General features: G+C 37.0%; 1 protein-coding gene across 5 annotated transcripts in view; it reads right to left on the bottom strand.

Moving 5' to 3' along the window:
- The window catches only part of RABGAP1L (RAB GTPase activating protein 1 like), a 265,566-nt gene that overhangs the window by 94,963 nt on the left and 143,669 nt on the right, over nucleotides 1-26,934 (bottom strand). For all 5 annotated transcript variants that reach the window (XM_076339624.1, XM_076339623.1, XM_076339626.1 and 2 more), the window contains 3 exons: nucleotides 16,746-16,820; nucleotides 13,079-13,204; nucleotides 11,573-11,716 (listed from right to left, as the gene is read on the bottom strand). In XM_076339624.1, the coding sequence (XP_076195739.1) occupies nucleotides 11,573-11,716; nucleotides 13,079-13,204; nucleotides 16,746-16,820 (345 nt within the window). The remainder of the gene's footprint in view (nucleotides 1-11,572; nucleotides 11,717-13,078; nucleotides 13,205-16,745; nucleotides 16,821-26,934) is intronic.

Here is a 26,934-nt window from a genome sequence, read left to right as displayed (position 1 = left end):
GTGATAACCTGTTCAACACAGAAGCACCCTAAAATCCGAACACCAAAAGGACTTAAAACCTTTGTATACAGCTGTCCTGAGCGGCACTCCACTACTCCTGGAAACAGAAAACAACCTCCACCTTCCTCTTTCCTCAAAGGCAGAGGTAACTCCCCAGTCAAGGCAGTATTTTAGACCCGAGGCATCAATTGCTGCAGTTTCATGCTTACAAGCTTGGACTTGCTGGACCTGAAGGACTAATATACCCCTTGACAACTGAGTGAATTGGAGGTGGCATCTGGCAATCTACAGTAAGGCTTCTACTCATGTTTGGATTTACAGCAAGATGCTTTAGATTTCAAATGCATGGCCTTTACCCACCCATTTTAACAACACATTTTATAACCACTGATCTACATACTTGAGTTATTTTTTCCTAATGCATGCAAGACTATTCTGACATAGCCAAGTTTAATGATTATGATAAAGAAGGCTCAGCTCATTTTTCCACAATCTCTTATTTAAAATCCTACTTCATTTACCACACACTGATTTATAAGATTCAGCTTAAACTTCTCCATCTATTTTAGAAGAAGGACCAAAAATACCAATGTGCACCAGACATATAAATCATTGCTAGCAATATCCCTCCAGCAATTTCATAATGGAAACATGAAAGTACACACAAATCATCCACAGGGGGAAAAAGAAGGAAGCCCATATTAAATAAGCTTTGGATAATTACTTTTTAAAACCAAAGGTCACATGTTTAACTAGGCATTTGAAAATAAATGCTTTAATATCATGCAGATCTCATCTTAATATTTAAAAAAATTGCAAATATGAAGGTTGTTCACAATTACCTAAACACTTGTGGGTTTTATATACAACAGTCAAAACTGAAAATATACACTATTACTAAACAAGAACTGTTGTAAGAGCACAGGAATGGTTATGGGCTTATCAACATGCCATATCGCTTCTCAATTATACGGTCACTCTCTTGCTTTTCAACCTGAGAGGCTTTGCTGCTACTGAGTAAATGGAGGAGGAGCGTGCAGCCTGCACAGCTCGCAGACATTAGGCCCACAGGCAAGGATCCCAGAAATGAGGCATGTGGATATCCTCCTCCAAGGAGCTTTTAACTAGGCTTTTGGAGAAGGCCAGCAGTTTCTATGACAGCCTGTCTTAGAGGCTTATCTGCCTAGTTAAGCATCTGCACAGCATCTTCTTTTTTCCAACAGGTACTATTTAGGAACCCTCTTAAGCTCGTGTAGAGGCCTAGAGCATTTTAACAGATCTCATTAAGCTCAGGAGTTTTGGAGAAGGAACAAGCCCATCTCAAAGCAGACAACTCAACTATTCTGCAGTCAAGATGGTAAGATAAGGGTCAGGAAAGGGAAAATTTTAGAGTTTGTGCTATCATAGAGCCTCCTTATGGCTCCTGCTGACTGCCACACTGACCATTCTCTGCTTTACAAAGACTCCATAGGACAGCACTTACTCAAGAAGAAAGAGCATAGTTTTGCAGAACAGCCTTTCATACTTACTGGGATGATAGTGCTGGGATGAACACTCACCATCCAGTACGTCACCATTTAACTCTTTAACCATTTAATATTTAAGATTGCCCTTCATAGAAGCATTCGCTTACTTGAATTATACGTCAAAAGACCATAATTTCCCACAGAGATTGTAGGTCACATTCTCATGGGCAAAACAGTGAAACTATATCTCACAAGACTGTAAAAAATGAAACACTTCAACTGGAAATGATACATGTGCACTGAAATTAAGGCTGGCTTAAAATAAGTGGAAATCTTATTATGTTAACTCTCTTCTAGTGAGAGATTTTCACAGTCCCTTAACTCTCTCTGAGGCCAAGATTCCTCCTGCAGATAGAATTCCTCTTTGAGGAATCCTCACTTTGAGTCCCTCTGCACTTTGAAACAAGATGACTTTCAAAAAGGCCTGAAAAGAAGATTGGGAACAAAGAACAAATAGAGAATGATAAAGATCTGATTTTGTAGGATTCAGATTCTCAGATCCTGAGATCTCAGGATCACTCAATGAGCTCTCTGTGACAGAAAGGATGCTTGTGGCTTCCTTTGGAAGGGAGGAGGCATAGCTATCCATTTGACCCAGAAAATTGACCCAGAGACTAGAAAAGGGAGTTAAGAGGGCAACAAACTAACACTTGCTACTGGCAAAGCTCAACAGCATAGTGTGGAGCTTGCAGAAGAGTTAGGCCAAACAATTTAATCATGTAGTATCTGGACAACATTTGCATAGGGGACAACTTTGGAATTTATCTCCTGTTTTAAAGCCCTTCTTTAACAACAGAAGCCTTGTGAGAAGGTAGGCTATATTAAATACTAGCATCTCTCCCTCTTCAACCCAGACCACCTGACAGACCTTCCTCTGGTTATACGGCAATGCCCTCTGCATCATTTTCACAAATAAAAGAAAGTTAATCTCTTCAAAAATATATGGAAAATTCAGTTAATATTAGTGTACTTATCTGTGGTTTTGCTTCTAGATATGCAGGACATGTAGGAGGAAAAAGTGAAGCTATTGAGACAATACTCTCTAAAGTTCAGCACCAGGTAAAGAAGATATACGTGAAAAGTCAACTGAGCACCTCCTTAAGGTCTGAGAAGTTAAAGACTCACACGACATGCCATCAGGAGAACCAGCTAATCTGTTCAAGCTTTCTAATAACTGATTTTTCCTTTTTTTAAAGAGAGGTTAGCTATTCAACTGAAGTTAATTTGACATTGTTTCGTAATTCAAAAGTGTTTCATAATTATGTGTTCAGTTGCACACTCTTTCAAAGGAGCTATAGAGGGTAATTGGGGTTACAAACTCTAAAGGAGAATTAAAATGCTATTTATGTTTTGGATTGCTTCCAGCAAAACATTTGTTTGGCAACTCTAGTATGTTGAGAGCACACAATAAACTTTAGGAATGTCACAAATGTATTTATTTTGCTGACAACATAAATATATGGTCTGAAGATCAAATTTCTCTTTGTAAGTAATGCAGACTTGGAACACACTCTGCAGGGATATGCATGTTAATTAACATCTTTTACTCAGATATAGTTTATATAGCTTGTACATTTATTCTAGTTCAATGGCAAGACAACTAAGGAAAAGAAAGGTTAACTCATTCAAATAAGGCACAACATAAAATAGTAAGCTTTGTATAAGCAACAGATACAGCTTACTTACTAAAAAGTTATATTAGAGAGAAAAAAAAAGAAAAACAAATTGCATAGAGATCTTACTGCTAACGTATGAGGTATAGTCGACTTCTTAGACTGGGCTTCTTCCCCCAGTGACCCCATATACATTGCCTACTACAGTAAGTCACAACAGGAAATGCTATAACACAAGAAAGAAGAAAAGAAAATACAGAAATCTCCACCCTGATACTATGGTGCTGTGAATAATACACGAACCCAATTAGAACCAGCTGACTGAATTATTAGATAAGCAGGTACCAGGGAGATGGTAAAAATGGCACCATGGGATTCAGTATTTATTGTGCCACTTTTCTGTATTTTGCAGCATGAAAAGGCAACATGACAAATACTAGCAGGCAACCATGAAACTGTATTAATATGATTTCACATGAAATTTTGTTTGGTTGATTGCTTTTAACAGAAATGAATGGGATTTAGGAGTGCTAGTGAATATTTACATGTTTTGGGTGATACCTAATTTACTGCTGAGATGTTGCTGAACAAAGGTAGAATGTGCTACGAGATTAGCACTTTTTTCTCTCCAGCTTCTGTGACTGTTCTCAATGAATAAAAATTACAGCCACAGAATTTTAGTCATTTCCACATATCAAATCGCTCCCTGACATTGGGTATTTCTGCAGTGGCATGTTTCTAATTCACAGGCAGCTGGTTATGGGCCGGCAGCATTCTTTCTCCATTTGCTTGACCAAGCCATACACTAACATTACTTTTCTGGTTTTCAGAGGTTTAAATTACAGGGTTTTTAGACATTCCTTTCCCTCTTTCCAAACCTGATTAATTTGGGGACAAAGAAGGGGCCTGAATCCACAAGGCATCAAAGGCCTTATCACATACATACAACGAGGGCAGAAAAAGAGGCCTCATCTCTGTAGATAAGACAGGTCCTCCAGCTCTCATACGGAAACAGGGAATGGCTGTTAGACATGCTCAGAGGAGCAGGAATCTTCTAGACCCCAGTTTTCTTGCAAGGAGACAAGATGAGGTGTTCAGAACATCTCTTGACAGAGCGCCATATCTCCTTCCCCCTCTGCATGTGGTCACGTAATACAAAGAAAAATGCATGCCCATGTTGAATCAATGTCCTGCTTCCCTGCACTCCATCTGATCTCCTTCCCAGTGTTCATTCTTCATCATCTCCCTTTCTCAGACACAACACAGTCCCGGCCCTTGCTTCTCTACACCTTGATATTCACTTTCCCTTTCCAACAATCAGTCGAATGCAAAGTTCACATTTTGATTTCACGTACTTAGAAAATTCAGTATGGCCTCAGATTCCAAGCACAAAGTAATGGAAAGTGTTTTGGCAAAGGCAGGCTGTGCTACCCTCTTTTTTAAAAACAGTCCCCAAATTAGCTTAGCTTCCTGGATTTGTTCACAGAATATCACTCTCCCATTTGTGATACTTTCCTTCAGTTATTTCTGAAGCGTTTTTGAGGACTGCCAAGACTGCTTAGAATATGCTGCTATTCAAATACAGCAGATGGCACTGGTGTTAAGTAAGCATTATGGAAATTTACTGTATTCCTAGAAAAATCAACCAAGTGAACATCAACTAGTAAGTGGCTAAAATATTGCAATTGCAATGGGGAAAGTAATTCAGAGACATACTCTGACATGGCATTAGATGTCTCTCCCCTCGAAGGCACAAACCAGGTAATTCACTTAGGTCCCTCATCTTTGGTAACTTTTCACCTTTTCACATTTTCTGAAACTGAAGGAGCCTCAACATTTTAGGACCAACAACATTTATCAACAAAAGGTACCTTCTGTTCACATAAGTTATCTTGAATTGCAGATTGTTGTGAGACTGTTTTTTCTTTGCTCATGCTGAGTATGTATCACCAGCCTTGTTATTTTTGGGATAAACAAGCTGCAGCTATGAATTGAAGATACATAAATTATGGATGCTCACAGGAACAGCTGGACAACATAGTGTAAAGGGTTATGTTAAACCCTGTGGCTCTCCAAGAACCTCTTAGATGTACTCTATTAACATACTCTTCTCCTCAGTCCAAGCTTGAATTATTATAAATTCTGTGTAGCTTTAAAAGTGGATAGAACGTTTTGTGTTCCCCTGTCCCTGTGGCAATACAGAACATTGTATTACACACCTGTAATTTCTGCTGTTCATTGACATTTTATATCCAAACACCCAAGACTTATTATGACCTTCACTTTGAAAATAACTTAAAATTCTTTATCATTATAATCTGAATGTTTTAAACACATGCATACAAAAACTTTAAAAAGTTCCTCATGCATCAAACACACAATCAAATACTACATCCTTTTTTCTTTCTTTTTACTTTAATTTATGTTCTAGTACTGAAAAAAACCCACAGTGGAATACAGCTGTAGTCATCAGAAAAATTACGCTAAAATTACTTTTAGCAAATAACTCGTCTAAATACATAAAAGCAAAACATCCATGGCCAGAAAACCTGAGCTAACTCCGTTGCAAACCTCAAGTTTTTGCAACAAAAAAAAGATTATAATGGCTGACATGTCAACAGATGCTTCAATGTAGCAAACCAGCACTACCCATTGAACACGTATGTTCAAATTATAGAATCATAGAATGATAGAATAGTGTGGGTTGGAAGGGACCTCTGAAGGTCGTCTAGTCCAACCTCCCTGCCGTGGGCAGGGACATCTTCAACTAGATCAGGTTGCTCAGAGCACCGTCCAACCTGACCTTGAATGTTTCCAGGGATGGGGCATCCACCACCTCTCTGGGCAACCTGTGCCAGTGTTTCACCATCCTCAGCGTAAAAAATTTCTTCCTTATATCTAGTCTAAATCTACCCCCCTTTAGTTTAAAGCCATTCCCCCCAGTTCTAGTCTTCCATCTGGAGTCTGAGACACAACCTATTCACTTTCTTCTTAAATTAATTAAAAGCTAGTCATAGCAGTCTCGTAAAGAAATCCTTTCCGGTCTCTTTGCATGAAACAGCAGTGGCTAATAAAGACTTCAGAAAGGAGACTTAGCACTCCAGCAGGCATAATGCGAAAGGCAATAGACAGGAGGAAAGACACAGTCTAAATGCCAAAGTCTAAACGCCTATATTTGTAAGAAGGAAAACAAACACGCACACTCCCCAGCCTTTTCCAACTCATGTGTATGACATTGACTTTACTTTTGTAAATAGTACTGAAATAATGCAGGCAGTTTCAGCACAGATCTATACCTACTTAGAATTTAAGCCTAGCTTTTAATATACTGTTACTAAAAGAGATTTTATTTCTAGCAAGCCCAGTCTGCTGTTTTGTAAGATTCATTAAAACATTCATAACTGGAAGGGTTAACAAATGCAGACAACGTGTCAACAACAGGTAATTCAAAAAAATTCCATTTTTATCTTCTGTAGATCTACAGGGGAATAAACAACTGTACACAATCTTTTACCTAATTCACTTTTCATCTGAGTGCAGATTTACAGAGGAAGCGGGCTTGTTCCTGACTCAATTCCTGAGGAAGTTTAATAAATTAAAACGTTAATCTGTTCTTTCTCAACTCTGTTGAAGGCATCACAGAAGTATCTGACAGTGACAGATAAAAAATAGCAGGCTATTATGGTATCTACTACTCAGTTAGTACTAACACACAGAGACGACTGGTCTTATCATCTGAGTGATACCATACGGCGTAGTGTTTCCTGGCACATCCATTCTTCAGCAAGACACGCATAAGACAAATCAAATCTTCAGCGCCAATAGTTATAATTCTTCTAAGATTTTCATTATTTCATTATGAAGCAGCGCTCCTAGGAAGCACATCTACACAACATGGTGCCACATTTTTACTATCACAAGGTGCTCATTTACCAGCACCAAGTCACTCATATTTTAAAAGATTTTTAAAAACACCCATCAGTCTTGATTATCACAGATAGTTTCTCAAAACTGATTATAAAAGTTATTTTATACAAAGTTCTGAATGCAATAGTTGATAAATAAAGGCCAAGGAATGACGGTATCTAGCTTTCAATTCCCACTTCTTCCACTGTGCTGCTGTGTGGTCCTGTGAAAGGTAGTTTCACTTCTCTGTTAATAGCTATATTAGAAAACATTAAATTATTTCATATTCAAAATTGATAGATAACTATTTGCATCCCTTTCTATTCAGTCTTGGTCACAGAATGGCAGCTTAGTAGTCAAACTATTAATTTTTGTAACAACACTATGTAATTACTGACACTAAAACAGACAAATATCTGTACCAGCCCAGAAAAGGCAGTGTGTAGTAGGGTTTTTTATATACTCCCTAAAAGGAGAGAAGCACAATCCTTAAGTATTTTGTATCCCCAAGAACTGCACACAAAACCAGCCAGATCGACTTAAAACAGAGTTTACGAGCAGTGTCTTAAAATTCTAGGTTAATAATGGAATGACAGCTTGAACTTTGAACCTCCTTTAGTTTTGGCAGTACTGTATATATCACAACTGGTTAAAGTATTTTCTTTTTTAAGCAGAAAAAAATCATGAAAATTTAAAAAATGCTTATAAATTGTCTGCCAACTGGTTTGGGTTTTTTCTCTTCTAAATGCATATTTAAGGTCACTTATTTAGTGCTTTTAAAACACATTTTCATTTTAAATTTTAACTTTTAAAACGCAAAAGGAACTTAAATGTCAACTCTTTGATAGTCTATAGCATAACCTGGGTGCAGTTGTTGCACTGGGGACAGGTCTAAGCGACATGTGCTTTACCTAGATGAGTCGCTATTTCTGAGCATGACTTTAAATAAATAATTTAAAATGGAACAAAGAGAGACAGTAAAACAGAGCAGGCTCACACAGTGTTCAATAACATAATGTCATATTGATAGATAAGACTGACAAGTCCAAATACAACTCTGAATTTCATCAACAAAGTTGTTCTTGAATGCAAACAGAAATAGCAAAAGGAAAGGAGACAAGCGAAGCTGTTGAAACAGGCAGCTAAAAGGAACATTGTAGAAAGATCTTCAGATGATGCTGACATGTTAAAATTTATCTATGTAGCCAGGCTCAAAAACACACAGTTTGCTGTGATCACATGAAAACTTTCAACTGGATCAAGAGGTTTGTGTTTTTATTATAGGCAGTCAAAGTATTAAGCCTTATAATATGTACCATGGCACTGTGGAGAACCTGCCTGCAAGGCCAAAATTTTCTTCAAGCTTCTGTCGTAGAAAAGACAAAGAATTCAAAAACATTTCATTTCTAGATGAGAATGGGGGACAGATTCTCTCCTACAGTTATTGAGACAATATTAAGGACTGGAAATTTGGGTAATTTGGGCATTGAATCACATCCTCAACAGCCTGAAGACAGCTTAAAAATAAAAAAGGTCAGAGGAAGACAACAGCATAAAAGAACTCAATCACACAGAGGCCACAGCAAGTCCCAAATTCATATGAATTTAAATAAAACTGTTCTTTCTATCAAGTCATATTTAATGTGAGAATGATGAAAAGACCTCAGCTGTAATGGCATACACTTTGATGGGATTTTAAAAATTTCTCAGTAAAACTTAATTCGCACCATAAATTTAACTAATTTTTCATAGGCTTCCACACCCCTGGATATGCTCCTGCCCAGGAGGTCCGCTCCCCAGCTTGAGTGCTACCATTCCACCCTGCATGCAAGGGAAAGAAACGTGCCTCCCTGGCTAGCTGCGAAACTACAGGATTTCCAACAGGTTTTTCTCCTCTCTACATTGAGAGTTAAAGAACATCTATAAGGACCAATTTCACTCTTCCAGCCACAGACAAAAACTAAAAAAACCAACCCCATACAAAAACTCTTGGTTGACACAAACTGTTCATCCATAATTCAAATATTTTCATGGGGACCAGAGAAGTGCCCTTAGAATGACTAGTTGGCAGCACCCATTCAGCAATGGTTTTAACTGTTTTTCTTCCCCTAATATTTTTCTTTCACAAAAGAGTTGTAAACATTTTGTGAACGACAGACAGGACAGGGATGTGGAGAAAGCACAGTCAGGAAGGAAGTCGAAGGTTATTTAAAATTCATCTGTATCTATGACAAATTAATGAGAAGGCTGAAAGCTTGTTTTTAAAAAACACAAGACAGTTCACTTCAAAGGCTTTTTGATTTTTTTAGGATTTTTTTTGCAGAAGAATATGTTCCACTGTTAGCAGCTTCAACTGTTTTTTCTCCTTCCAGTTGCTGGAATTACAGGCATGCTGTTTGTTCAGAGATAAGTAAAGAACAATTTAATGCAGACAAAAATTATTTTTTGACTGCTCCATTACCCCTTCTGGAGGCTGGCTGGACAGACAGCTTCACAATATGATTCCAGTCCTTCATTAAGGAATGGTTTCTTTCTTATTCTGTCTATGGCCATGTGCCTTCAGATTTTATTTTCCTTCTATGATGAGGGCCAATGAGATTTTTATTTTAATATAATTTAATCTAGGCTCCTCCCACAAATTCTCAGAAGTGCTTGTCACTTCAGACTGGTTGACTCATGGATCTTATGAGCAGTTTTTGGATAGTCTACATTGTTGCCTCAGTATGTTGTCTACACACTGCCCCACTGTTTCTCAAGATGTCTGCATGTATTTTCTCACTTGAACTCCATTTTCTTACCGTTTCTGGTTTATTTTTAGCTGTTGTAAAAGAGGCTCCTTTAGCTTTATGTGATTACCCTCCACAAATGCTAACAAGTTTCCCTTTCTCTAGCAGACTCTAGCATTGCACTCTCTCACTTTCTCCTTGGATTCTTTCACCTTCTTTCCCAGAGTAATTCCTTCAGACACGCTGAGATAAACGCTGCCAGATGTGATATGAATGCAAACATTTTAAGAGTTGTTTCTTTTTTCATTCTAAATATTAAATCTATATTAAGCATGACTAAAAGACTTCTTCAGCATATTTTATCATCAAGCTTAATATAATAAAAAGTGCAGGAGCTTCAGACAGGATGTAACTATGCTATCACAATAATCACCATTATGAAATAATGTTCTGTACTTCTTGAGAAACAATCTCTTAAAATGGTTATTTCTGAGAGCAGCTGTACATCAAGATCAGAATGAAGTAATAAACTGAACTGGCCAAGAATGATCAAATCCACACCAGAAGCTCATTCTGAAAATTAGCTCACTAACAATTCAAAAGTGATCAAGGGATTGTACTCATCTACTGCATGACCATCTCTGCAAAGAAGAGGACAAAGAGCAGAAAAACTAACCACCTTTCTGCTTTTTCTATTTGCTTACTTAAAATAATCAAGACACTGCGAAAGAAATAGAGCTCATATTTATATGGAAATGGAAATCACTTCACCATTATTACCTTTCGCACTCACTTGGGTATCTGGCCATATTAACCTACCTCTTTTTGACAGCTTAGCACCAATGTGCACAGAAGAAACAATACGCTTAAGGAAAAAATATTGAGTTATGAGTGGTGGACAATATTTGTTTAATACTGAATGCTATCAAGGCATGTGCAGCAAGCCTGCAAATTCACAAGTAAAATACATCACAACAAAAATTAACAGAATAAACTAGAGTCAACAGTGTTTCATACTCATGAAGCCTTTGCATTTAAAATTCTCAATTATTTTATTTATTTATATTTTTTTATATTTGTGACCCATTTGAATCAGAGAGGAAATCAGTGGCAGGTTCAAAAACAGGTTTAATTCCACAGATGCCCTGACTTCCTGGTGGCAAAAGGAAGTACTAGTATTTTACCAAAATAAACATTCCAGACTATCAATCTATTCTATCTTTTTTTTAAAGGAAGTGCAGATATATCTACAATACAGAATCATACCATTTTGTATCTGGGAGTAATGCATTCCTTAGAATAGTGGGGGGGGACGGGGAAAAAAAACAAAAGAAAACAAAGAGCTTCATTCAATTGTGCTGTTTGGCGGTTCTCACTATTTGTTTAATATCAGGCCATCAAAGCAACATGCAATACCCTTACTGTCCTTGGGCACTCTGAATCAGACAATCTGGAGAGCTTTCCCACTAAAAGCCTGCTAGGCTTTTACTACCAGGTATCTTCAAGAAATTAGAATTCCTAACTTTGAATAAATTATTTAACAAATTAAATGAAGAGCAGATGTGTGCATCAGATATTCTTAATTAGATCCCTTAGCAAAGAATGAAGCAATCCACAATTCTAATTTTAAAACCAAACCAGCGCTTCACTGAACATCTTCTCTTCAATATAACCATGGTTTCTACATAATTTAGTTACACATTTTGAAATTAAACAGTAAATGACTCAAAAAAAACGAAACAAAAAAAGAAGAAACATTCGTGGAGTGGAGGAAGGGCTTTCTGATTCAAGTTTTTTTTACCTCACAAAGTAGTAAGTCAATGATGTGGAAGACCATGCAGAGTGGAAACTTGGCAGTAAAAAGAGTGAGGAACCACTGGGATGCATACATATGAGCTTCCAAATTGAGGTCTGAGAAATGGCTATACAAGTCTGGTAACTGCTCCTAGAGTAAAGGAAAAAATAAATGCTTCAGTATTACTCATTATTCCGAGTTCTTCATCTACACTGCCAGTAAGTACCAGGTTGCTAAACACTGAAAAACACAACAAAGTGAAATCCTGGCTTCTTTTGAGCAATGGAAATATGTTTCTTCATAAATTTCAGAGCCTATGGTTACAGTTTTTAGTAAGATATCCGCTGTGGATTCTATCACAGTATCAAATAATGTACTGAGATTATACTGAGAAATTACAAAACCTTCAACAGTCGAAAGGCAGAGCGGTTGTGAAATCTGTGTCATGCATAGTGTATATTTTTAAGTTATTCCTTTGCTGTGTCTTGCTATAAATGCTTCTGCTATAAAAACCAATGGATACCAGAACAAGGAGATCACCTTGCAGAGCTTGAAAGCAAAAAAGCCCACAACTCCATCAGACAATTTCTCTAACTAGGAGCATATATAAGCAACACAAAATAAGCACTGATAATTCTACTGTACACTGATGATATATTCAGTTAATAAAGTAAAAATCTGTTAACATATGTAAATATTGAGAAGACCATATGCCGAAGTTAAGTATCAAATTACTTAGCATACAATTCTACTTCATCAAGTAGGAAATATGCGCAATTTGACATCTGAAAAAAAAGATCATTAAATTAACTGTGGTCTGTTTTGTTTGGTTTTAATATATCTCACAGAGGTATATATGATCATCTATGGTAACTGACTCCATCAGCTAGCTTTCACTATGCTAATAGAAGCGCAGGTCAAAGCTTAATGGGCTGTTAGTAATTGCTTATTAGTCAGAACAAAAATGTGTAAAACTTGCAGCCGTTTATTTAAGTTAAACTACTCTGACTATGAAATAATTCCATCGGAAAAAAGAGCAATGTATTGAAAACACAGTAAAAAATGACCTACACTTGACTCATATTTCATAAGCATCAGGATGTCCTGATTTGCCTGACCTCTTAACCATCAACATAATTCATAGAAAGTAGGACACTGATGGTGGCAGTCCAAAAGATATTCTGGCCTTAACAGAACAGAGACATTCTCTCTAAGCAACATCACGAAATAGGGAAAAGAGAGTAAGCAAAGAGATAAAAAACCAGATACCTACTCTGCTTGGATACAAAGATTAGCAACAAGATTGGTATATGAAAGACAAAAGAAATGAGAAATAAATCTGACTCACGATGTTTGGATCCAGATATTAAACTTCCCTGCTTTGGTTCTACCCCACCTCTAAAAGGAGAGGGTTTTTATTGTCCAGTAGCTTATGGAAGCAAAGCATTAATCTCTTCTTCATGCCAGCATTTCCATTTATGAAAGTAGAAGAATTTGTTACCCTGGCCCCACCTGCATTAACTTCTCCAGCTGGAAAAATTTGCAATGGAGATCTTCAAAGTTATTTCTGTAGAGGTCCCTCAAGCCATAGTCATACATTATTTTCACAAATACACAGAATGCCTGCTCCTCCGGCATCTGTTTGGAAAAATACACAAACATAATTTTAAAAACTGAGCTGAGGCTGGAAATTCCTTACACAAATACTCACACTTAAATACCTTACGCATGATGAATTCAGAACCAGGAATATATTAAAATCTTCAGCAAAGCACTCTGAATGTAGAATTAAGCAACTAAAATCTCAAGGGGACTATTCTCCTTGATGAGCACCTTGATTTGGCTCTGTAAGACCTTCTTTGAAGAAAATGTGGGATCATATCATAGGTTCATGTAAGTATACATCCCTACAGCAGCGCAACTGTTGTAAGTATTCTTTCTGCCAAATAGATATGAAAACAACCAGTACACAACTCTCAGCTACAGAACAACAACTTAAAAAAAAAAAAAGAAAGGAAAGAAAAGAAAAACACAACAACTCATTATAGTGATTTCTACTGAGAGGGACTTGGTTAAAAGGGAAAAATTCAGGAAAACTAGGGTAAAACCAACCCTTAGTGAGAATAATGCTTATCTACTTTCATGCAAACCCCAGCTCATCACACTCTCTGAAGTCAGGTTTCCCACAATGAATAAGGAAATAACAAATTTTGCCCTCAGAACCTACTTGTGAGCTCAGGAGCGCTGATCCCATCTACTAACATCATGACTTTTTCAGAAGCCCCATCTCCATAATCTCTACTTCATTTTGACCAAAATTTCTCATCCAACAGAGTTTTAGAAGGTGGTACTAAAGGACAAGCTGTGTGAGCCACTCTAAAGTTACATTTGTTGGCTTGAGCCCACTGAACGTCAAATTTGTGGGAAGCCCTGTGTTATGAAACCTCCACTGGTAAAGACATCTCCCCCATTTCCCCCATGCCTTCAGGTAACACAATAATAAGATAGGCACAAGCAGAGTCACTGCAGACCCTAAATTAGGTTTTCAATCACATTTAAAAACAACCTTTCTTTTGGAGGCACCAGATTGTAACAAATGAAAACAATTATTGAGTATCAAGAATGACAACTCTTGACCTTTTAGTATATTCACTCATTCAGCCTCTTGCCAGCCCCTTACCAAATACCAGCAATAGATAAAAGCTCAGTATTTTCTTCAAAGAGAATTTTAGTCTCTTGATATTTACCATCCAGGGTTTCATCTTTCATGGTTCAGCCTATGATTATGGCCTGTCTCTAGGGCCATGGGCAGACACCGTCATTTTTATTTTCACACAGCATATATGAAAGTAACTAGTTAGCACAAAGAACTGCCAGATCAGCTGCTAGCTACCTGTCCAGGCTAGATTCACCTAGGACAAGCTCTTAGGAATCTCAAAGCTCTTTATCACAATTTTATCTGGATGGAATGATCCCCACTGACAGCAGGTAAATCTGCGCACAAAGTGAAGGGAAGAAATAGTTTTATCCTGACCAAAAGCCTTAAATCTGCTCTATAATAAGATGAATGCAAATTTCAATTTTTTTGTAAGGTAACAATTATTTCTAATAAAATGACAGATGTTCATGCACAAGCACACCTACCTTGCATGCTCAATCAGACACACATGCATTGACAATCATTCCTCCCCCGAGACAGGGAGAGGGAACAGAGGTGAGTACTAGGCCAAAGTCGTTTACAGGCAGAGGCCACTGAGTCCTCGCTCTCAGTGCATGGAGGTTCTCCAATATTACCAACCCCAAGAATTCAAAATCATTAATCAAGTTTTCATTTTTTATTTATTTTAAACAAAACACATTTTTTTGGTGCTTCCATTCTGATTTTTAGCATTTAGATATTTGCCCCTTATTATCTTTTCTTTGGAATCACAAAAGCCAGAAATTTACCCTTTTTTTAAATTAAATTTTAGTTTTTCACATAGCAATGACTCCAAGAGGTAGACAATAAGAAAAAAAAGTCAAATACTGTGAGACTTACAGTAAAACAATTAGAGTTGGCAACATCGTCCCCCTGTGATTAGAAGTTACCTGCTCACCTTTGATGGAAATTTCATCAAAGCAGCAAAATCACAAAAAGCCAGGATGGAGGTTCAGGCTACCCAACCATCCCTGAAACATATCTACGCTGAAGAGAAAGGATATCCTGTCCCAGAAAAAAAAAGGGAAAGGAAGGGGTCTAGAAATCCATGCAAAGATAGAAGAGCTAGAGAGGGTCTTACAAGCATTCGCAGCATACAGACTGGTTGGAGAATTTGAGAAAAACAAGAGTTTGAGGACATCCTGGGAAGCTCCCAACTTACATGAGCTCATTGAGACTGCTTCCCTTCCCCCCTTTCTCTGATTATTTCAGTTTAATAGCCTATTATGAAAGCAAATGTTATAAAGGGCATATTAAAATGAGTGTAATTGCCATTTAGTATTCCCTGTGTACAGGGCAATTTCTTCTAACTCCAGAAACACTAGAAACAGAGGTGATTCTCTATAGTAATGACAGCATTCAACTAAGTGAGAGGAGCTGAAGTATTAGTCAAATGTTAAGAATGTGACACCCACTCTTTTCTAAACAACTCTGGTATTGAAAACAGCTTATTCTTCCAGTGAAACTTAAAAATCCTTCTTTGGGTAAGAAGTTAATTGCAAAATAACTGTTAGATAAGCTAATTTGCAGTATATGCAGGATTGCAATAATGTGACTAATTTCAGGTTTATGCTTACAGACTCTAAAGCTTCTCTGAAACACTGTCACTGTGCATCATGCTCCTTAAGTCTTCAAGGAGTCATAGATCTCACTAGGAATTACAACTTAAATTAATCTGAATTTGAGTTCTAGATGCCTTAGGAAGTGCATGTGTAACATATCTACCACCAATAGCTGACTCAAACCCACAATCTGAGATGTATTTCAACCATGATTAATAATTTATTAATTAAAGACTGACAGAAAAAGCAGGCAAGAGCCTGAGTAAGAGTTGTTGTTGGGGTTTTGGGTGGTTTATTCAGATATTCTTTACAACATCCATACTACTTGAATCTGCTGCTTTTCCACTGATACATCAAAGTTAAAGCATCTTGCAAATATAAAAATCGTGTATTTATCTATCTATCTCTATAAATACACGCACATGTATATATAGGAAGCAACAGATCAAAGTTTGTACAGTTTTTGGTTACAGGCTAAAATATCAAGGTTAAAATTCAGCTTTCACTCCAAAGAGATTATAAACTGTCCCTAGGAGAAAAAATCTCACTGAAAATTAATGAGACTGCTTGCTCTGGTTAGCTACTCTGAGAATATCTCCCAAAGTTAAATTCCATAAACACAAAGGCAGTTCACCTACGTGACAACTAAATTAAAAGAAAATATTAATATGTAACAAATCAGTTTCAGGTTTTGACACAGAAGTACTTGACAATTTAATGGATTTCTCCTAGATAAAAGAAATCTACATTCATAAAGATAGAAGCCATTAGTCACTATTTGCCAAAAAGCAACAAGAGGAAAATGAATACAGACAAATAAACAACAGTAAATATCTGTCAAATAGCATGTTACAGTACTACTGATTTTAAAGCTGCTTTGGTTTCAAATATCAAAGCTTTCATTTTGCAATTAACTCACATGAAGTAGAAGCACAGCTGCAAGGAAAGACTGTCCCTGGCAATAGCCAATGTCTTCATCATAGACAGAGTACGCCTAGAAAAAATAAAAGTCAACATATATGTAAAATGCACGCAGGCATTATCAAAATGTGTAATAATCAATGAGCTACTCAGAATATGTAATACTATGCAGGCTAAAATAATAAAGGAAGTGAAACTGTAACCATTCTTGCATAGGCTTTCAGGGCACTTAAGAAAACATCTACAGGTCATCCTCAATCTTCCACAGATGCCGTATTTGTAAATTTTTATTTTTATTTTTCAAACAGCATGCAAAGAGTTGGATGCGATTTCCCTTCACCTAAATCAAGGATAATTCTGCTGAGGTCAGTAATAATATAACTTTAACGATATAACAAATATGATCTAAAAAACAGGTTAGTTTGTGTTGTGGGGAGAGTGCTCGCTTGGTTTTGGAAAAACAAGTTCTGACATCATGGAAGTATAGGACCTGAGGTTGGCTGTTAGAAAACCACCGAGAACTACTCTAGCCTGAAAATTTCATCAGAAACAGTTTTTCCATGTCCTTGTTATGCTGAAGAATGAACAAGACTCATTTTCCTATGGTATGACTGACATACTACTTTTTTCTTACTCTTAAAAAAAACAAAACTAAAAAAACCAACCTGTCCTTCCCCCTTTACTTTTCCAAGACAAGAAGACAGATACTGTTTTTAAAGAGATATCAGAGAATGTTAAGAATTTCAGGAAACCTGAGAAAGTATAAGCAGCAGCAGGATTGACATCGGAGAGAGAGACATCCTGAGAGAATAAGCAAGGTACTAAGGTTACAGCCAGGGAAAACAAAAGCACAAGGTCAGAGCTACAGGGAGGAACAAGCCACATGAATCAGAAAATCCGCTTTGCCCCTACACTGCCTCCAAGACTGTTTACAGATGAGAATGTTTCAAACTGGAACACCGTGCTCATCTTCTTTTTTTAAGTCTTGAATGAAATCAAGATTGCAAATTTACTGAATGGAAGCACAGAGAGACTACGAATAAATAACGTCAGGTATGCTGGGGAATCAAACCCACCTGGGTCTATCGTACAATATTTCAAAGGCGGCTAAGCTGCCTCTTCAAAAGGTAAGAAGAATTGTGACTCAAAAAGAGATGTGACTCCTTTCCAGCCAACAGCATTAACATACTTGCAAATGATTTCTGCCAGAAATGTTGAAATGGAGGCCAAAACATATTTAAAGTCTTTAAACCACTTTTCCTTTTTCATTCTGATGGGCAACAACTAAGAAAGAAATATTTATAAGGAATTCTGTAATGATTCCAGAAGAGAAGATTTCTGTAAATAATAGACCCTGAGTATTCCTTTAAAGATCACTGTTTATAAACAATTCATCCATACATTTCCTAATACATTTGTAGCTTTGTGAAAAACTTAACTGTGACTTACAGCTCTTTGCCATTTGTCTATACAGCTCACCATTCTTTTGAAGTATGTTAAATGGGATTAGTTAGAATGTGAGTGAAAATAATCCCAATCCATTGCTCAGTTTCAGTGGTCAAACAAATACAAGACGACTAGCCACATAAATTATTGAAAAATATTTAATGAACCACTACAATCTGCTTACTAGTTTAAAGTAATAGCTCTAGCCACAAAAGTAAAATATAAAAAATAACTCCAGAAGTGTACAATAGCAGATACAAAACTTTGAATTGGACAAAAAGGATGCTCTCTTGGAAAAAGTTAATTTAAAATTACTCTTTAGCTACTAAGCACTGAATTAACAGAAATTACTTTCAACACTTAAGTTAATATTGCATATGACGAATTAGAACCATCCACTGGTTAATCGTTATCATCATGAGTCTTTATCTATTTTTTCCCAAAATCTATCAGTTTATGGATGCCTAATATTTTATTTCTGTAGCATTCCTAAAAGATGTATTATTTCTGCTTTTGAAAGGCCAGCTCCGCTTAGAAACAGATATGCAGAATTACAAACAATAAATTTGATTTAGGATTTCTTCATACTATGTAACAACACTCTTACTTTACCATCAAAAAAAAAAATCCACACTGAAAAATTAATAGCAAATTATCAACACGTGGGGGTTCTCTGTTGTGAGAAGCATTATTAGCACAAGAGCTAATAATTTCCTGAAAACAGCAATAAATTAATCCAAACAAGTTTTAAAATAACTATTGAGAAACCAACACATTGGAACAAACTGCCTCCAAAACTGACATAGATTAAAAAGTAAAGAAAGTTATCAGAAATAAAAAGATACTCCTTTTGAGATCGTGAAAGAAGCCGAAATTATGGCAAAAGAGGGAAAATGGGGAGGGTGCAAAAAAATCCTCACTCTGCATGTTAAATATAAAAATATGAAGGAAGACCAAGAAGTGTTCTCATAATCAACTTCCTAAACACATTAAAATGAGTAATAAATCCATTTCAAACACATCCAGAGCAGGAAGGCAAAGCCTCTACTTGGAAAATACATGATCAAGGTAGAAAAGCTGTATTTAAACTATAGCAGAAAATCCACATGAAATTTCCTTGTGTCTGTTTTATTACAGAAGAATCACAGGGGTTGTCATCCTGCTGGAACCATTTCTAACAGGGGATGTGTTGAAGGATCTGTCTCCAACTGAGTATCAGAAGAGATGATAAATTAAAAGGAATAAAAATACTAAAAATTTATTAAGAACAGACAGTATTCACCCAAAAACCTGGGGGTGGGGTGGGGTGGGGTGTGTGTAAACTGGTAAACCATTAATTGGCTGATTAAATCAGAAGAATAGATGACAAATTTGAAACATTTGTAAAAAGAGCTGATCCATAGAACTACAAATCAATAAGCACTGGATAATTTGGTTTTAAAAAAATATTTTAAATTAATTAGTGGACACAGATATACATAGGATATATAAGAGAAAAATGTCTGAGGGCCCCAGTAAAAGGATGTCATCATTAACAAATCTCTGAAGCAACCAACAATTGTGAAAAAAAAATATTAACTGTTTGATCTGCTTGCTTTTTGAAATTAATTTCCACTAGGTCCTTCCCCAAAATCTGATCTTCACAAGCAGCTGTTATCAGATACTTAGATACTAACTTCAGTTCTGCATGAGAATGAGATCAAACTGAGAATGATTCTGCTGTTAAGTCAAAGCATCATAACCCTGGCAACTAAAGATTTATTTTTTAATGAAGACTCTAAAATCTACATGATTTCATTGTATTTGCCCAAAGCAAAGAGATTTTTGAAGCTTTATGCATATTACATTTCCAATTATACTTTTTTTATTTTTAAGTAACCTATGGGACTTGATATTGCTGAAGTACGATGTATTTAACCAAAATAGCCTCAAAAATAAGGATACTGCCTACAGATACCACCATAATTTCCTATTATTAACAAAGGATCTAAGATTAATTATTTAAGATTTACCCTTTTAAGGGACTGAGGAGCATTAACCTTGTCTTTCCACATGAAATACAAAAACAAAGCAAAATCCCAAATCCCCTATTGCCATTGCAGTCATTGTAACTCTGTAATTTCAAGAGAATGGGATTTTTCCCATGACAACCTGCAACTATGTTGCAGTCTTTTAAGTTATTATTTTCTTAAAGCTCTTGGGGAAACTCCAATCACAATACTCCAGTTAACTGAGATTTTAAATATTCTGTCTCATAAATGGGACTTAATGAAGATTCTAACCTGAAGCCTACTTTCATTCATTTTAACTAAATGAAGATCTCACTCACAGAATTAAAACGTCTTTTTAATAGTTATCTGTCTTCTGAAGAGAAGAACTGCTATGCAGCTATTAGTACAACATCATTAGAAAGTGAATACTTTGAAAGCAACAGTCTCCTCAAATAAAGTCAATGATAGAGAACCGCCTGCATGTTGGGAAAGTGAACGAAGAATCCAGAGATGGACAGAAATTCTTCTCTAAAATAATTAATGAAGGAAAATCTCCCAAGATCGGAATCTCCTGTAGACAGAAAAATTCCCAGTAGGTAGCATTTAAAAGACGAATGGAAAGGTTGCTGATTTGAATTTAAAACCTCAGATTTGGGATTTCTGCAACAACTGTGCATGAGTCCCAGCAGTTTTAAAAAAGGAAGAGTAGAGAGTACATCTCAAATTCCAGAATGAAATGCTTTTCATCATTTTGCATCCTCATAAGCATGAAAATGATTGCTTATACTTGCTGAAGGTTCAAATGTACTTAAAACAATAAAATGCAAAACACTAACTAGCAAATATCAGCTTACAATCACATTGCTAACTTGCCTTTACCATAGTAACTCAATGACATTAGAAACTAAACATTACAATTACATTAGAAACTAAAGAGAGCTCATTAAAAATATTTCTTCTAGTGCCTGCCTCATACAAAGGTCTTACATTTCCAGAGCTTTCATTCCCCCCCCCCCCCGCATGGCAATGCAGAGGGAAAGGTATGAGCAGAGGCTCTACAGATCTCCATCTCTCATCTGCAATGACGGTATCTCTCCTGTCAGTAATAATGTTTTCTGGCACAGGAAACACTCACTTCTCTGAAAAAGCGACAGGCACAATGGCACAATGCTTGTTAACAGCCACACAAGATATGCAGCATCTGTGTCCCAGGAAAAAGGAAAATGTAACAGGAATTGAATGCAAGTTTTTTGGGGGAGAATTACAAGCTTGATTTGCTCTCATTACTTACCTTTGTGTCGCTACCAAAATGATAGAAATGATCTAGGGAATCTACTCGAAGTTTGATACAGACATAGCTCTGTGCTGAAGTCTGTTCTAGTAGAGGTGAAAGACTTAGGTGGTGTCTGAAAAACAGACTGTCTCAAGAAAACACCCATACTTTGATGCGGACTTCTCACACAACAAGGTATTTTATGACATGCTTGGTCACTCAATAACTTTAGTGATAGTGTAATTTAAAACTCCATACCTAAATGTATTATAAGGCTAACAGTCTGAAAGTAATAATATTCTTATGACTGCAGCATTTAGGATGTATCACATTATACAAGGAATTTCTGTGTTAACTGAGAACTGTAGTTACTCATTTATTGAGTATCAGGGAGAGGTACATGTATGTTATATAATATGCCTCCTCCAGAGCTATAAGGGCTGAGAGAACGAAGAAATCTTCACATTTCTTCAGGCAGGCCTCTGAACATACTAAAGCCTTTACTCTCTTTCCAGCATTCAAGATTCACAATCCTGACCTTTTCACTAGTACAGTCTCAGCAGAAACCCCATATGCAAGAGCAGTACTACTGCTTCCTTGCCGAGCACAGATGCACAGAGAAGGAACCTTATTAATATGTAAATGGCAGAAGACAAGATAACATTAAAAATCCTTTGCGTGAAACAAGACAACAATATTTACTAAAATTGCTCTTCAACCCAGGAGCGAAGAAAATAAACAACTAAAAATAGATGAAAAATAATTCTTAACTGATTCTGTTTATGCTCCTGTGTTTATTCTAAAATTGGCAAATAGACTCCTATAGGAAAGAACGAGATCTGCTCTCTGACAAATAATTAAACCAAAATGGACAAATACTGAAACCTCCCATTTGTAAATCTGAGGAGATACTAAGGATTGAAAAATGTGGAAGAATACGTGCATGCTGAGAAGAGGTGATGAACCGAAAAAAGATGCTGCGATGAAATGGAAATCAAAATGTAAAAAAAAGGATTAAAGTTAGACAATTAGCTTACAGGACAGCACTAAGCAGCAGTTCTGCCATGCTGAAGGATGAGCCAAAGAGTAATCCATCATTCGCAGCTTATCACAGTATAGAAGCTACTGGTCACAGAAGGGCAACTCAAAGACATTTTCACATTTCAATTATACAGCAAAGAAAGCCAAAAACCCCGTACTGGAGCCCATTCAGTATTGGATTTGCTAGAGAAACAATTTATTATTCCCTCTACTAATGTGGGTACCAACAGGCAGACAGACATTGGAACGATGACTAAAACAGAGTGTTTTGTTTCACAGTAAACCAGCTATCACACTGATCCTGTGCATAAAACCTTCAGGCAAGTATGAGTGGGATTAGGAAAAAAACTACAAATTTGATCAACCAAGGAGATAAGTATTTAGTAACAAAATATGTCATGATACAAATGATTCATATCCTTCCATAATGCCTTTGTTGACTGGAAAACACTAACACCAACTTTGAATCTCTGGAAAGTAATTCAACCATTTTCAGAAAAACAGGGAAGCGTTGTGGCTATTTTTCCAGTTTGCCCAGTACGAACACTTGCCTGGCTAAGCTGACTGATTTCCCTGCAACATGCTCCCTTTCTCCTATTAAAGTCACAGTGGTTGTTTGTCAAATAGGAGTTACTTTAATCAGAAAATTAGAGAAAACACATCTCGTTAAATTCTGCACTGCACACACTCCAAACAGTTGAGAGGACTATTTCTGCCAAGTGCTTTCATTCCCTGGAGCATCGAGCTGTTAACTACATATGCACGCATAGAAGTAGGTTGAGAGTACTATTCTGTTATGCATTGTAACGCAGAGAACGAGCTCTTTAAATAGAGCTAGAATTCGCATAGTATTTAAACAGAAAGTGTGCAAGAAACAGAACTATTTTCCCAAAGATGTTTGCTCTCCACAAATCTAGCTTATTCAATGTCCTCAAGTGAAATCTCCAATATAGAATCTGGAACTCTCTTCATTCCTTGTCACCACTGTCAGCCTTAAAGTTTATTTTTAGATACTTTGTCACATAAATGTTCTGCAACTGAAAAAGTTTCCATCTTTCCTGATTTCCTACTGTTCTGAAGAAGAGATTAAGAGATGGAACTAAAACTGACAGACCCGTTAAAATGAGGCAGTGAGCTTTTAATGGTTTTCCTTTTTATCTGACAGTTCAGATCATCTCTCATTTCAGTGGGGAATGAAGAAAATGCTCTTCAGCTTTTTACCCTCCCACTTGAGGACAGACCTTTTCTAGCCTTATTCAATAATCCCATTCTTCAAGTATGTTGCTTTCATATTAGAAGAAGGGCATGAGTGCACAGCACCTCTGTTAAAAGTTATTCTGGTAATACAAACCAGCCACAATATTACTTTCAACACAGATTATTAATTTTTTTTCCCAACGGAATGACAAGTTTATAAGCAAATTAATTCGCTTTTAACAATATTTCTCTAAAACTCACCACATCAATCATAAACTCAAGGTCCAGTCAGACCCAGCCATAGACACGTCATCTGTAGAACAGAGCCATAGCCATTTAAGAAAACAGTGTAAGGATGAAGGAAAAGTTGCTGCCGAGAAATCTACATAGCAGTTGCATCTGATCTTAATACTGGCAAGTAGGTAGAAACTGTCAAGAATAAAATCAGTAAACTTATGAATAATTCAATGCTGAAGATTGGATATGGCTGTTCTATCAGGAAGCAATGCTTCCCAAATCCTTCTTTGAACCAGTAAGCACATAAAAGAATGAGGCAGTCAATAGAGTCTACTAGGATTTTTAGAAAACCTTCAACAAGATCCCTTCCCAAAGGCTTTTTAGTGAACTAAGGTGCCATAGAAGGTCCTCTTATGCACTCAAATAATTGATTAAAGGATAGAAAGCAAAAGGTAGAAATAAACAGTCAGTTCTCACCCACAGAATGAAGGTGAGGTCACTCACAGAACCTTACAGAAAGACGTGCTAGGGCTGATGCTGTTGAAAATATTCACAAATCATATAGAACACATAAAAATAGCACAGTAACAAAGACTGCTGATGAGACAAAGCTGTTTAGAGCAGTAACTTAAAGGCTGACTGCAAAGATGCTATGCAGAACGTGGTCATATCAAGAGAAAGTGACAAAGTGGCAGAGGTCATTCAACTGTAGATAACTAACTACAAAATGCTTCACAGGAAAAGCAGTCCTCAACTTGATGTATACACTGACAGGCCTCTGATCTAGATCCTCCAAGAAAAGAGGACCGACATCTGCAGCAACCTTCTCTGCAGGAGCAGAATCATAGAATCATAGAATCATAGAATCATTGAGGTTGGAAAAGACCTCCAAGATCATCGAGTCCAACCAGCAACCCAACACCACCATGCCCACTAAACCATGTCCCTAAGCGCCTCATCTACACGTCTTTTAAAAACCTCCAGGGATGGGGACTCCACCACTTCCCTGGGCAGCCTGTTCCAATGTTTCACCACTCTTTCAGTAAAGAAATTTTTCCTTACATCCAATCTAAACCTCCCCTGCCGCAACTTGAGGCCATTTCCTCTCGTCCTATCGCTTGTTACTTCGGAGAAGAGACCAACACCCACCTCGCTACAACCTCCTTTCAGGTAGTTGTAGAGAGCGATGAGGTCTCCCCTCAGCCTCCTTTTCTCCAGGCTAAACAGTCCCAGTTCCCTCAGCCGCTCCTCATAAGACTTGTTCTCCAGACCCCTCACCAGCCTCGTTGCCCTTCTCTGGACACGCTCCAGCACCTCAACGTCCTTCTTGTAGTGAGGGGCCCAAAACTGAACACAGTATTCGAGGTGCGGCCTCACCAGGGCCGAGTACAGGGGCACGATCACTTCTCTACTCCTACTGGCCACACTGTTTCTGATACAGGCCAGGATGCCATTGGCCTTCTTGGCCGCCTGGGCACACTGCCGGCTCATGTTCAGCCGGCTGAAGAGGCCCTGCAAGCAGGGAAGGCTCCCAGCTTTGGAAGACGAGTAGAATTCTTCACTTTTACTACAGAAAACCCGGGAAGGTCTGAGATCTCTGCCTCTGTGAAGCTGCATGCTAGACAGATAATTCCTTTACGTCGCTTCTAGTTCAGACAGATTCATTCCTTTATCTTCTCTTTATTAAACAAAATAGACTGAGATACTCATTTGTGAAAAAGAGTTTTTCTTTCCAAAGTATGTTCCCAAATCCTTTCATCATCCTCATGGAACTTATACAGATTCTTTCTAATGTAGAAGTAGTCGTCTTTAATTCTGGACACAGTAATCAAAAGCAGCTGCAGCAGCTGTAAAATACTGAGTTACTTAAGTCATTCTATTCCTACACAAGATTCATCTATCTGTACATCCGTTAACACCTCATTATTTACCATTCCCTTTTTCTCTGTGTCATCAAGATATCTTTATCAGAAATTATTTTTCTGTCTTCTTTTAGGTGACTAACCAGAGTACATCGAATGAACAAGTGATCTTCATGATGCCTTGTATGAAATACATTTATTCAGTGCTGATGTTTAGTAACCTGCTAGCTAGCCAGTTTTTAATTCTTTAATCTGTATCTTGTTCATGTTTTAACTTGTCCAGCATTTATACATTTTTTGCATGGCAAACTACACGATCTACAGAATTTTGATAAAATTACCTTCACCAATGAAACCTCTATTTTTATTTTTTTTGTATTAGCTTGTCAAGATCTATTTTCAGTAAATTCATAGGCATTTCTTGTAATACACTTCTCACATTTAATTCTTGATAAGCTGAATGCTATTCCATCGTTTTTCACTTAACTGATATCAAACTGACAAGCCCACAATTACCTGCATTGTCCTAGTTATTCTTTTCAAAGATTGGCACAGGAACAGTTTTCTTGTAGCCATCTAGACCCCTCCAAGATTAGTGAGAAATCAATATAATTGGTTCAAAGTTCTTTCTGCTCCTTTATTTTTTACTTTTTTTTTTTTTAACAAGGGTTACTCATGACAATGAACTTCAATATATGTAACCTAAGCAGCTATATTTAACAGTCGTCCAAATAATAGGAGTCTGTATCATCATAGAACTTATCTGGAGAACAGGAATATGTATCATTATACCCCAAAGGCAGGACACTCTTTTCTGCTTGTTATGACAACTCCGTCATTTCTGTCTATTAATCAACTGGAACTGGAAACAGAGTAACAAGGAAAAGGAAGGGAAGTGGAAATGGGTTTGTCTATTGCAATTATTTATTCTAGAAAAAAAAAGTAAAACAAAAAATGCCTACCAGAAACACAATAAAATCTGCAACTGACAGCCAGACAACTCCCTATCTAGCTGCAATATTCTACCTTCTGGATCTCTCCTGAGCAACAAAAGTCTGTCTGTACAAGCTGGAAAAATCTGTTCATTTAGTACCTGAACTTCCCCATGTGCAAATTGGAAAAAATTAGATCTTTCTTTGA

This window comes from Aptenodytes patagonicus, chromosome 5 (assembly GCF_965638725.1).
Source record: "Aptenodytes patagonicus chromosome 5, bAptPat1.pri.cur, whole genome shotgun sequence".
NCBI lineage: Eukaryota > Metazoa > Chordata > Aves > Sphenisciformes > Spheniscidae > Aptenodytes > Aptenodytes patagonicus.
This window is presented reverse-complemented; position numbering and strand designations above follow the sequence as displayed.